The 12,444-nt window shown below is 34.4% G+C and overlaps 1 protein-coding gene across 1 annotated transcript in view; it reads right to left on the bottom strand.

Annotated features, from left to right (window-relative positions):
• Positions 1-12,444, bottom strand: part of nan (transient receptor potential cation channel subfamily V member nanchung) — a 743,452-nt gene that overhangs the window by 327,677 nt on the left and 403,331 nt on the right. Inside the window, exon 7 of the mRNA XM_081734312.1 lies at positions 677-827. Coding sequence (XP_081590438.1) covers positions 677-827 — 151 coding nt within the window. The remainder of the gene's footprint in view (positions 1-676; positions 828-12,444) is intronic.

Raw genomic sequence — 12,444 nt, 5'->3', positions numbered from 1 at the left:
ATATAAATTTATGAGACCTAATTTAAACATGTACCATGTAAACATATTAGTTTTAAGCATGAAATTCTTATATAATCATATTTTCATCCTTAACATCGTTGTCAGTTTACATAATTTGCAGACTAAGAATTTTCTTTAAACTTTCTTGGCGTACACGGAAAAAAATTTTCTTTCTTTTTAAAGTGTCTTTACCATTTTAATAAATTTAAGATAGTTTCAATGAAATTTTCAGTGTATGTACATTTTTAATTTTGATGCAGATAATCGCTTTGATACTTGATTTGAATATTTACCTATTTATGAAAAACATTTATGCAATAAGGACTGATTATTTACACCACAAACTCAACAACAGAGAGCTTCTTCGTGGCTAAGTTGTTAGGGCACGCGAATTTGGCTTTGGAGACCCGGTTCAATTCCCGGCAGCTCATGTGGTTCGGATTCCACGTTAATTAGTAGGTCTCGTCTCATATAGCCTAGCTACTGAAAAGGACGTTAAACTCAAAAACATCAATCAAAATCAACAGAAAGCACTACATTCAATTCCACAACGTCAAAAGTACAACTTCCCATTTTTCTTCTTGACAGGCAATTCTTTACATATTTGAGTGAAACACTTTGATTGAACTGTGTATAAATAAATGTTATTCTAGGATGAAATACAGAATATGCTTACCTATCTGCCAGTAGATTTCACGTTCTATATTTAGGATATGAAAGAACATATCCCGTCGTGCCAATTTGGCAGCAAGCGTCAACGGAGTTAAATTAGCTAGGTTTCGGACACTTATAGCTGCACCCATTTCGTAAGCCATATCGAAAGTGCTCTGTAAAGAAAGAAATATTGAAGATTAAATTACAAAATGCAATTGATTTAATGAAGATATTTATATTTAACATAATTTTCATAAAAAGATGGTTTTGTAGTAGAAGTATTGTATTCTTTTGCAGTACTTAAGCTGGTAACTTAACATTTATAACTATCTGTAAGTTTGTCAGCACTCAACCTTTAAAGATGAAGTTCCCATCTATTATCTCATAGCTATAGATAGAATATACATGTCCACATTTTATGACATTTTCTCACTCTTCTTCCCAACACTGAGCTAAATTCATCTACTTTCATCTGTTACTGTATCTTCAGAGAATATTGTTTAGGTTGTGGAAACATGCTTGTGATGTGGAAGTTATTTGAGTCGAGTCTGTGAAACTAAAACCAAACGTGAAGTTGGATTTGTCATTTGAGGATTATTGTGAACTATTGTGAAGATGTACCCTGAAATTTTGATTGCACTTATTACGAAATCATGTTAAATTTACAACATCCATGAAATAGCAAAGGTATATTTCACAATTTTGGTGGTATGTAACTTTCATTTAATTACGAAATAGGCGTTTTATACTTTTAAATTAGTGCTGTATGCTGTACAGTAATTTTTACCTATGTGACTTCGGGTGGGTCTCTGATTTCGTCTCACGTTTTCATTTCGCGAATTCTTTTGCAATAATCCACTTTCATTAATCGTCCATCTCCTTTAGCTTAAGACGACTTTGGGACTTTATTTAAAATTTAATGTTAGTCACTTTGTTGTTCATCAATGTTTAAGATGATTTTTCGAGTCGAATAATTAGGCATTTTCATGTTTCTTGCATCCATCTACAATTTCATATATATATATATATATATATATATATATACATACAGTGGCGGGTCCAGGATATTATCAAGGGAGGGGCTAAACCATAATTTGCCGTTTTATCCAGTGTAAAGCAGAATTGAAGCCCATTTTATCCAGGTAAACCTGAGCATCAAGGTGGGGGGCTATAGCCCCTTAGCCCCCTTAGATCCGCCCTTGTATATATATATATATATATGTATATATATATATATATATATATATATATATATATATATATATATATATATATATATATATATATATTAAAAGTTGCATAATGAGATAATGCATGAAATAAATGTTTATGTTATAGTATGTTATTTTTAAGAATAGCCATTGCCATTATCAGAATAACAAGTAGCAGTGTCACGTATACACCACGTGAATGAGTTTGGTTTGTATGACGTGATGTTTTCTCAATTAATATTAAAACCGGAAGTGTTAGATTTCCACTGGTGATTTCCGGTAGTGGTCCACTTCCAGATTGAGTAAAGAGATTAGAGTGAAGATAAAATAATTGACTCTAATTACCCTGGGCCGCTTGATTGATAATAGGAAAACGCTTCACGTTATCTATTACATGTTTATGTTCTACAGTGATCAACCTTAAGACTGGAAGTGATTGGTTTCAACCACTTCTAGTTTGACAAGAAGTTTAAGGGAGAAGATGGTGCCTATTCGTAGAACGCTACATCAGATTTTAACAAACGTATCTAGCTATGTTATTGGTTTTGTTCAATGTAGATCAATACTGAAACCCAAAGTTGTAGTAAATTTTTATCATGACCGGTTTTACTGGAGAAGTAAGGATGAAATTGAAATGTATTGTTTGGACACTTAATCGATTGAAGCAGACCTGTTCTCGCTACGTTTGACCTTCTTCATCCTGGCTAAAATTCATAGTGTCCCATCAAGTAGTACTTGAGATTTTTATCTCGTGGGCAGGCAGACGGACAGTCATTAGAATTTTGGTAAAATGAGTTTCTTAAAAATCACGAACTTTCAACCCACTAGCTACTCAGATAGTGCAACAAACCGACCAACAAAAAGTATGTATATACATGGCGAAGGGAAGTAATAAGGTTTACATTAAAGCGTTTCACTTTCCGCTGCCTTTGCATATTATGTTGTACTGCTGGGAGAATCGACTGCTTCATTTGTCGTATTTCTATATCTCTGATATTTAACATTGTATTCTCTCTGCAAGATGAGGTTAAGTCTGATTTATATTATGGAATCTGATTTCTTTTAAATCGTATCTTCCGAAAACTTTTTTATGTCTTGTCTATTCGTCCTTTAATTGGTTATTTTCGTTTTTAAGAAATGAATTAGAACACTGCTTAATTTGCACTTGATCTACTAAACTTATTAGATTTAGCCAATCTTGATATAATAAGACACTTTGTCTTTTTAATATACATTTGAAGCATTTTTCTATGCAAATTTCTGGTACCAGTGTTATTGGCCAACAAAGATGGTGTTTGAACTTACTCAAGTTTTCGGAAAGATGAACTCAGTAATTGCTACTTCGAACCAGGGGCGGATCCAGAGGGGGGCGATCGGGGCGATCGCCCCCCCCCCACAAGAGAAAACTTTCTTATTTTATATATAAATAAACCCATCCATAACAAGTTTGGAGCTCTTAAAAGTAGCAGTATTACCGCCGACCGCCCCCCCCCCAGAAGTCCGTCCTGGATCCGCCCCTGCTTCGAACAAAAATATATCTAACAAACTCTAAGTTATAATAAAGTAAATGGTGCAACAGTAATGTGTGCTTATACTAAAGGTACGTTAAAAATCAATAAATGGTGATTGCTTTTCCCAATGTTATTATAAATATTACATCGTTTCTCGACACACATAAAATACATTAAAAGTAAATAAAAAATCAAACATACACAAACAAAAAAATTTCTTTCGTAATTTATATAATTATCATTGCACACGAGTTCCGTTATTACAATTTATTATTTTTTCCTTCTCTTTTCTTGTATTTACATCTATGCTTTTATTTGTTGAGTTATATTGCTAAATATTTATTTTCTGTTTTACTGTTTTTATTCATTTATTTAAGGACAAAACACAATCGCATCAACAAATCCAACGCACAACATTATACTGCATGAAATATGTATAAATTTACTCTTCAAATTCCGGTGTTCTGTTTTCTGGCAACGTTATGCTATCAAAGGAATGTTTTACGCGTAATATAAAATTTCTGTGTCAATAAAACTTTGTTCAGAGTGTAAATAGTTTACTGAGTTTTACTAAAAATTGAAGTTTCTGTTAGTTTACTATATAGATGTTATAAAAATAAAACATCTTTTTCCTTATTCCTTACGGCTTTGCCCAAGTCAGATACCCAGATTAGGGGTGCAATGTGGCACGCAACGAGTATACGGGCAGGCCGATAGCCAGCCCAAAAATGTAGGATGGGCCTATCCAACCATATTATAGTTCATTTGCAAACCTACCGTGAAAGTTTTAGGGGGACCAGTAAAAATTTAGGGGGACGGCCCCCTAGACCCCCTGAATACGGGCCAGTATACGGCGTATACCCACCTAATAACTTCGTAGTCTAACGTAAATTCACTTATTTTTTTAAAAACGGTTCATCGTATATCTATCAAAAATTCTAGCATTGGGTCACTGATTCAGATATAGAATGGATATTTGGAGAATAGTAAATATTTGATTGAATTATCGTATACGTTACCCTACTGCAAATAACGTTCTTCTTTCTCAAATAGTAGCATTATGATAATTATTATAACTGATAATTTAAATTGTAAGAACTAAACCTGATTTTAAATATATTAGTACAACTTATTTGAAAAAAAAATCAGTAGAATTGAGTATTGTTTGTGATTTGCTTCTAGAGTAATGTAATCTGCCGGATATTTCCACAAATCATCTGAAGTTTGTTTCTTCGAATTCAAATAGCATTACTTCGCAGGGAAAAATCCAGGAGTAGAAGTAGGAGTAGGAAAGGGATTGTTACAAATCCTTGAATAATCAAGAGTATCGAAATCGTGAATATATCGATTCTTTACTCCCAATATCCTAATTTCTTAAAACATTACATGATTTCAATGTGTGAGCTTGGATAATTTGTAAATACTTCTTACAAAATCATCATATTACAATATTTTTCTCATCTACAAATCTTCTTCAGAAGAACATTGTAAAGAAAAACACTTTCAAAAGGACATAGTTCGAAACTTTTGTATTAAAGGCAAAATGTCACATAAAATACTTAAACCAGTACTGAGTAACTCTATCCTGTATTGAAATCATTTTGAATTAAGGGGGGGGGTCTAACTGAGTTGTCTCCAAATATATATAATCTATCTAATATAAATAAAATAACGATTTTTCTGTATGTTTGTCTGTTTGTATGCGGCCTGGGGACCAGACGAGTAAAGTGATAGTTACCGAATATTTGTCACGGGTACCTTGGTCCAGGGCCCAAACCAAGACTAACAAGGAAAGCAATCCAATTCCTCGACGAGTATCGCATTGGAACTTGCACAAGTGGAAGGACATATTGAAAGATTGAAATATAATCACTCTTACGATTCGCAACGTCGTCGAACCGGAAGTAGAATGATCGTTCTCCCGTAGCCCATGAAAGGTATGTATTCTGGTCATACATCCTAGAATGTGATACACTGGAATCTATTTTCCCATGAAGACACATATTGCAAACTCAAGATGATAACAGTCGGTGGTGATTGGTATCTCTAGTACGTCATTGATGCAAACCGATATCAAAGGGAACACGATACGATACATCGATCGTAAGTTCCAAACAAACACGTTTACCCGGTGGAGAAAAGGGACACGGTGAAAGGACATAGCAAAAATGGCTTTCTATGTTTATTATTATTGATATTAGTATGACTATTACTGTCATTATTATTATTACTATTATTATTATTATTATTATTATTATTATTATTATTATTATTATTATTAGTAGTAGTAGTAGTAGTAGTAGTAGTAGTAGTAGTAGTAGTTGTAGTAGTAGTAATAGTAGTAGTAGTAGTATGATTGCTATTGTTAATATGAGTAGTACGATGAATAAAAATAAGAATAATGAGAAGAAGACAACAAATAGGCTATATTGTTGGGACCGTTAAGTAACCAAGGCCTTCAGTCCCTCTTGAGTGTTCTCTAGCATTGCTATAAAGGTTTTAAAATTCACAAATAACAACACCCCAGCCGGGATTCGAAGTCGGGACCCTTGAGAATTATTATTATTATTATTATTATTATTATTATTATTATTATTATTATTATTATTATTATTATTAATAATAATAATAATCCTATACCAGTAGTTATTAACCTAATTCCGATCACGACCCCATATTATCACATCCTCTTGCCAGTGACCCCCTTATAATATCTGGCTTGTAATAAGCTTGTGTCGCATTTTTAATGTACCTATTTGCGGAGATCTCACGATATATCCATCTATTTCTATAAGAGAAGAATCCAGTTCTTGTATATAGTGGATACAGTAACTTCCCTAAAAACGAATGGATTAAAACCAAATTGGGTCCGTTTATTCGTATTAGAAATATTGAATCTGATCCGTCATACTTTTTTCAAAATGGAGGCAGTTTGAAAAGCTTAAAACTTGATAACTCTCTAAATTTTGGGTCATATAATAAAGTGCATAACAATTAAGTGCATTTGCATCCTTCTGGTATTTCGATATGCAGTTTGCATTAGGTTCATATCGTACATTTTTAATTTAAATTGATTTTTAACCAGCTCTGTACCTGTTGAAAATGTTTAGTAGACCATTTTTTTGTGTTCTTGACAGTATATATACAAATAAAAATTGTGTATCAGAACAAAATTCAAAATAATAATTATTTAAAAATATTTTTCGGAATTAGATTCTAATTATATTTATCTCTTTCACTTATCTTCGCGACCCCCAGGTTGAGAAACCCTGTCCTGTACTATTTCTTCTTCTCGCAGATTTCGTGTTCGTGTGGGTTGAGCCGTCAAGCCAGTGACTCAAGGGTCCCGACTTCGAATCCCGGCTGGGGTATGGTTTTTTGTGGATTTTAAAACTTTTACAGCAGTGTTAGAGGAGACTCAAAATTGACCGAAGTCCTTCGTGACTTTCCGGCCCCCACAATATAATCTATTTGTTGTATTCTTCTCATTATTATTATTTTTACTCATCATAGATAGTGCTCATATTAATAACAGTAATCATCCTACTACTACTACTACTACTACTACTACTACTACTACTACTACTACTACTACTACTACTACTAATAATAATAATAATAATAATAATAATAATAATAATAATAATAATAATAATCGTCATACTAATAGCAAGAATAATAACCATAGAAAGCCATTTTTGCGTTGTGCTTTCACCGTGTCCCTTTTCTCCACCGGATAAACGTGTTCGTTTGGAACTTACGATCGGTGTATCGTATAGTGTTCCATTTGACAACAGTTCTCATCAATGACATACTAGAGATACCAATCACCACCGACTGTTATTATCTTGAGTTTGCAATATGGGTCTTCTTGAGAAAACAGGTTCCAGTGTATTGCATTATGGTATCTATGACCCGAGTACATGCCTTTCAGGGGTTATGGGAGAACGATCATTCTACTTCCGGTTCGATGATGTTGCTTGACTTGACTTGACTTGAGTTTAACGTCCCGTTCAGCAGCGAGGCTATATGAGGCGTGGAACTACTGATTAACGTTGAATCCGAATCACATGAGCTCCCACGGGAATCGAACCCGGACCTTCCACGGCAAAGGCGCGTACGCTAACCGCTTAGCCACTGAGGAGCTCTCGACGACGTTGCGAATCGTAAGAGTAAGTGTATTTCCATCTTTCAATATGTCCTTCCACTCGTGCAAGTTTCAATTTGATACTCGTCGAGGAGTTGGATAGCTTTCCTTGTAAGCATATATATATATATTTTTAATTCGAACCAAAGAGTCTTAGGAGGGGGAGTTTACCGGGACCTGCAAAAGTAGTAGAAAATGACCGATATTAGTGTCAAATTCGTACTTGCCGCGGTCGCTGAGATCACCAGGGGAGAAGTTGACGAAAAATGTAAAAATAATCGAGAATGACTGATATTAGTGTCAAATCCATAGTTTTGCTGGTCGTTGAGATCAATGGTGACACTTCCATTAGCGACGAGTTTCAAATTCAGCTACCATTGTGTGCGAGCCGGAAGCCACCTGTGGGTAGTGATGGGCAGTGGGAATATTCGCGGTGGGAAGGAATTTAAAAAATGGGAATATTCCCGGGTTTTTCCCTGGCCTATAAATTCAGGAGAAGGAATTTATTTCCATTTCTTTACTTTATCTTCCAAATTATAAGAACCATATGACTAATTACTTTATTATAAGACATTATGATTTACTTCTAGGTTTTAAAGAATTTGCAGGTTAAAAAAATTTAAAATTATTTGACGGTACTTTATATAACTAATAATATGATTTTTAAAGTTCCATTTCCATTTGCACTAAAAAGTAAGGTAATTGTTTAGTCTTGGGGGGCCAAAACTAGCAAAAAGTATAATGATTTACGGAAGAAATGAGTTGATAGTGATGTTCAAGTAGTCAAGAAAGTATCAAACACTTGTCTTTTTTTTTTTTTTTTTTTTTTTTTTTTAAGGCCAGTAGGAGATTTATACACAACGGAAAGGTAAGTGGAAGTGATTTATGTGAGAAAAGAAAGTGAATTTGTTGGTAACGAATATAGAAAACAACGTGCCATGCGGGGCTCTAACCCGCGTTCATTCGCTAACGCTCGCTCTGCAATGCTATCTGAATTTAATGTTGGTAACGAAATTTAACGTATGAAACCATAAAACAACCGCATCGGAATAGAATATCGCAAAAAAGTAGGTGCAAAAGCTGGCCCCCAATGCTAAAGAACAGCCAAAATTAGTAAAGTACTAATTTACAAATGATGGAACCATTTTGTAAAGTAATTTAGAATTATGTAGAAATAGAGATGAAGTACTATTAATAAACCCTGAACTACCATTAGTAATAGATGTCGGTCTGTCTCCTCTCTCTGATCGAATTTCTGAAGAGGTACTCGGACTTCTTTTACATGTGAAATAACGTATGGAATTTCGAGAAATAGGTAGAATGAAAGGTCGTGTATGGCAATGTTACGTGCTAAAATATAAAGATATGTACGTATCTTGCAAATTTTGTGAACATGAATATGTATGCGCAAATGTTGAAAATTGGTGAGACATGTATCTTCTAGCATTTACCCAATCTAATTGGTTTATAACATTTATAAATTTAATGTGTTTATAATATCAGTAATAGTCAAGTTGAGCAAATCCACTTACATATAAATTTAAACTGTTACTATATAATTTTTCACATATATTTAATTGATAGAACATATTGTAAATAAATATACACTAATGCGTACTCTCTAAACATATTAAAGTGTTAATAAAGTAACATAGTACCGTTCAGAATATACATTTTAAAGAATCCTCTGTGGACAACAGTAATAATATGCTGTGGTATAAAAATTAATTCCACTTTGAAATCATACTATAGTAATAGAATGCAATTTACTTTCTGATTGTACATAAATTCCCAGATAAATTCCCATTTTGGGAATCTTCCCGGGAATATTCCCAGGGAATATTCCCGAAAAATATCTTCCCGGGAATTTACCCATCACTACCTGTGGGGGGATTGCCCCCATCGGTTAGGGACCAGAGGCACTTTTTTAAATTTGAACCAGGGGGTCTCAGGGGCGTTTACCGGAATATGTAAAAGTAGTAGAAAATGACCCATATTTTTTTCCTTTCGTTGTTCAGTTTGTTTACAAAGATATTTTATCTGATCTATGCGAAGAATTGGTATCTCAGCTAGTTTATAATAAAATAATAAGATAGAGCAAAAAAAAATATTAAAATATTTTATTGTCAAGTTTACATATCAGAACATAACTACTTTCAAAGTTCTGGTTAATGTAAGAGTACAGTTACTAAAATACCGAGATTTGACTTTCACAGTCAAAGCAGCAAAAAAGAATTTAGTAAAACCATTGTAAAAGAAAGAAATAATACCCTCAAACATTTGATTTTTTAAGTTTTGAGATATTAAATCTAACACAATAGTACCTTAGTAATCTATATAACAAACAAAATTCACTGTGAAATATGCTTCTTAAAACACATGATTCGTCAATAGAACAAGAGAACTGAGGGACAAAATATGTGATGACTGATGCATTGAAATTTCTCTCCTTTCATGAAATGACGTGTTACTTCAGAGTACAATCACATGCAAATGTTAGTGAGAAAAAATTCTCCCTACAGTGCTGCCCTTGTAGTGGATAATCACCTCTGAAGCTGGTCTATTGAAGCCATGTTAATAAAGAAAAATCCAGAGATTTGTATGTTCGGTGTGCTCAAACCTCTTTTTGCAGCTAGATGTAAATCAGGTTGAAAAACAATGTTTGTAGGCATTTTTTCTTTTAAAAAAATAACTGGTATTTTCTCGTATGCAAGTACAACAAAAGGTTCCATGTAAATGTTTCATATGTAGATGTATACAACACTGCGAGTACAATACGAAATAAACTTTTCTATAAGAGACTCCAAGCAATGAACTAAATATGCGGCTTTTGTTTCCTGGACAGAAATTCTCTCTCTCTCTCTCTCTCTCTCTCTCTTATAGGTGGATAAACAAATGGAAACCATATATATGTTTCTGGTTAATATTGTTGCGAGTTGCTTTTTTAAAACACAGAAACAAGGTTTGTAATTGTTCTTGTTCTTGTAATTGTTCTTCATCACACTGTTCAGTTTATGGCTATATTACATTACTTCTGTTGAAGTTTAACTACCTTTATCAGCACCGAGTTAATATGAGACACGGATCTATAGTCTAAGGTGCTAATTGAACTAACGTAATACATTTAATATTCTCTCATTAGAAATCAAACCCGGAACTACGTTCTCGAAATGTGCTTACACTAACCACCAGAGCATGGAGAAGCCATATTCGACAAGTTCGTTTGATTTCTTTTCAATATGAATTTTCAAAAGATACTATTTCTGAATTACATATTGCGCCGCATCGTAATTACATTTTCATATATTCAATATGTAAAGTAGGCAAGAATCCATTATCTCAGCTTCCTGAAATGAGCTCTATAGGGACAAACATCGTGTACATGAATTTTCTCGGTATTTCTCCGTTTCCTTTCTCTTCCATCGTTCTATCGTTATCATCAATCTCATATGTACTAGCAAAATACTCGTTCTTCGCACGGAGAGAATACGTTTCATTTTAGACATAAAAGACTTCATTTGGATTTAAACGGCATCGGAAGTGTTACTGTTCATCTTCGCGACACCGAAAATGATCGATTCTGCACTAATATCGGTCATTTTCGATCATTTATATCGATTGGCAATTTTAGATCAAATATATCCCACCTCCTAAGCTCCATCGTTAAAATGAAATGATCAAAAAGATCCCAGGACCGAACCTCATCCATGTGGCAAATTTGATCGACATTGGTCTCGTGGTTCAAGAGTTGTTAAATTTTATTTATCATCATATATACCCCTCCTTTACGTTGTACCGTCAAAATGAAACTACGAAAACCATCTCTGGTCCGAACCTCATCTATATTGGAAATTTGATCGAGATCAGTTTAGTCGTTCAAGAGTTGTGAAGTCACGAACATAGACCTTTCATTTTTTTTATACAGGGCAATTTTGTTATACAGTCTTTTGGTTATAAATGACATACACTCGCACATGCAAAACTTAAGCCGCACGCTTACAGCATTGTGAAGCACTTTGTCATTGTCGAAGGTGTCTGACGCAAGCTACTGTTTTATGTAACTGCAGAAGTGGTAGTCACTTGGCGCCAAATCTGGGATATAGGGAGGATGATCTAAAACATTCCAATGGAACTGCTTCAAAAGGTTTTGAGTACCTGCAGCGGTGTGAAGACGAGTACAATTGTAAACCAACACCACACTGGAAGTCAGCATGCCCCGATGCTTGTTCTGAATTGCTCGTCTGAGTTGTTGTAACATTTCCCAGTATACTTTTAATTGATGTCCGATCTACGCTGCATAAGCTTCACTACCAGTACTCCTTTGGCATGCGAGAAAACTATTGCCATAACTTTTCTGGCAGACAATGCCTGGAGAGCTTTTCTGCGTTTCTTCGGTGAGTGCGTGTGACCCCACTCCACTGATTACTGATTGGTTTCAGATTTCATGTGCGAAAAGCTGGTCTTATTGTTAATCACAATCTTTCTTTGGAATAACGGGAGATAAAGTCCAAAGCAGAAGCCATTCGGAATTTCTGTGTTCCACAGAAAGTAATTTTGAAACCCAACGAGCACAGAACTTGTTTTATCCCAACTTTTCTGTCACCATCTCGTACAAAACAGTGAGACAAATTTGAAGAGAGCGAACAGAAAGTTCAGATATCGTAAACTGATGGAGTTCACAGATAGTTTTGTCAATTTCATGCGCGAGTTCATTGCTAACTGCAGATGGGTACCCACTTCTTGCACGTCAGTTCGATCGTCTTTAAACATGTGACATCGTTCACGTACGAAAACTTTTCTCATCATGTTTAGTCCGTTCGCGATAATTCCTAGCTGCCGAATGCTCTTTCTCCGCACTCAGAAATCGTATTACTGCACGAACTTCATATTATACGGGGTTTTCTATCGGAGCGTTCATTTT

This window comes from Thermobia domestica, chromosome 12 (genome assembly GCF_964235325.1).
Source record: "Thermobia domestica chromosome 12, izTheDome1.hap1.1, whole genome shotgun sequence".
In the NCBI taxonomy this organism is placed as follows: domain Eukaryota; kingdom Metazoa; phylum Arthropoda; class Insecta; order Zygentoma; family Lepismatidae; genus Thermobia; species Thermobia domestica.
This window is presented reverse-complemented; position numbering and strand designations above follow the sequence as displayed.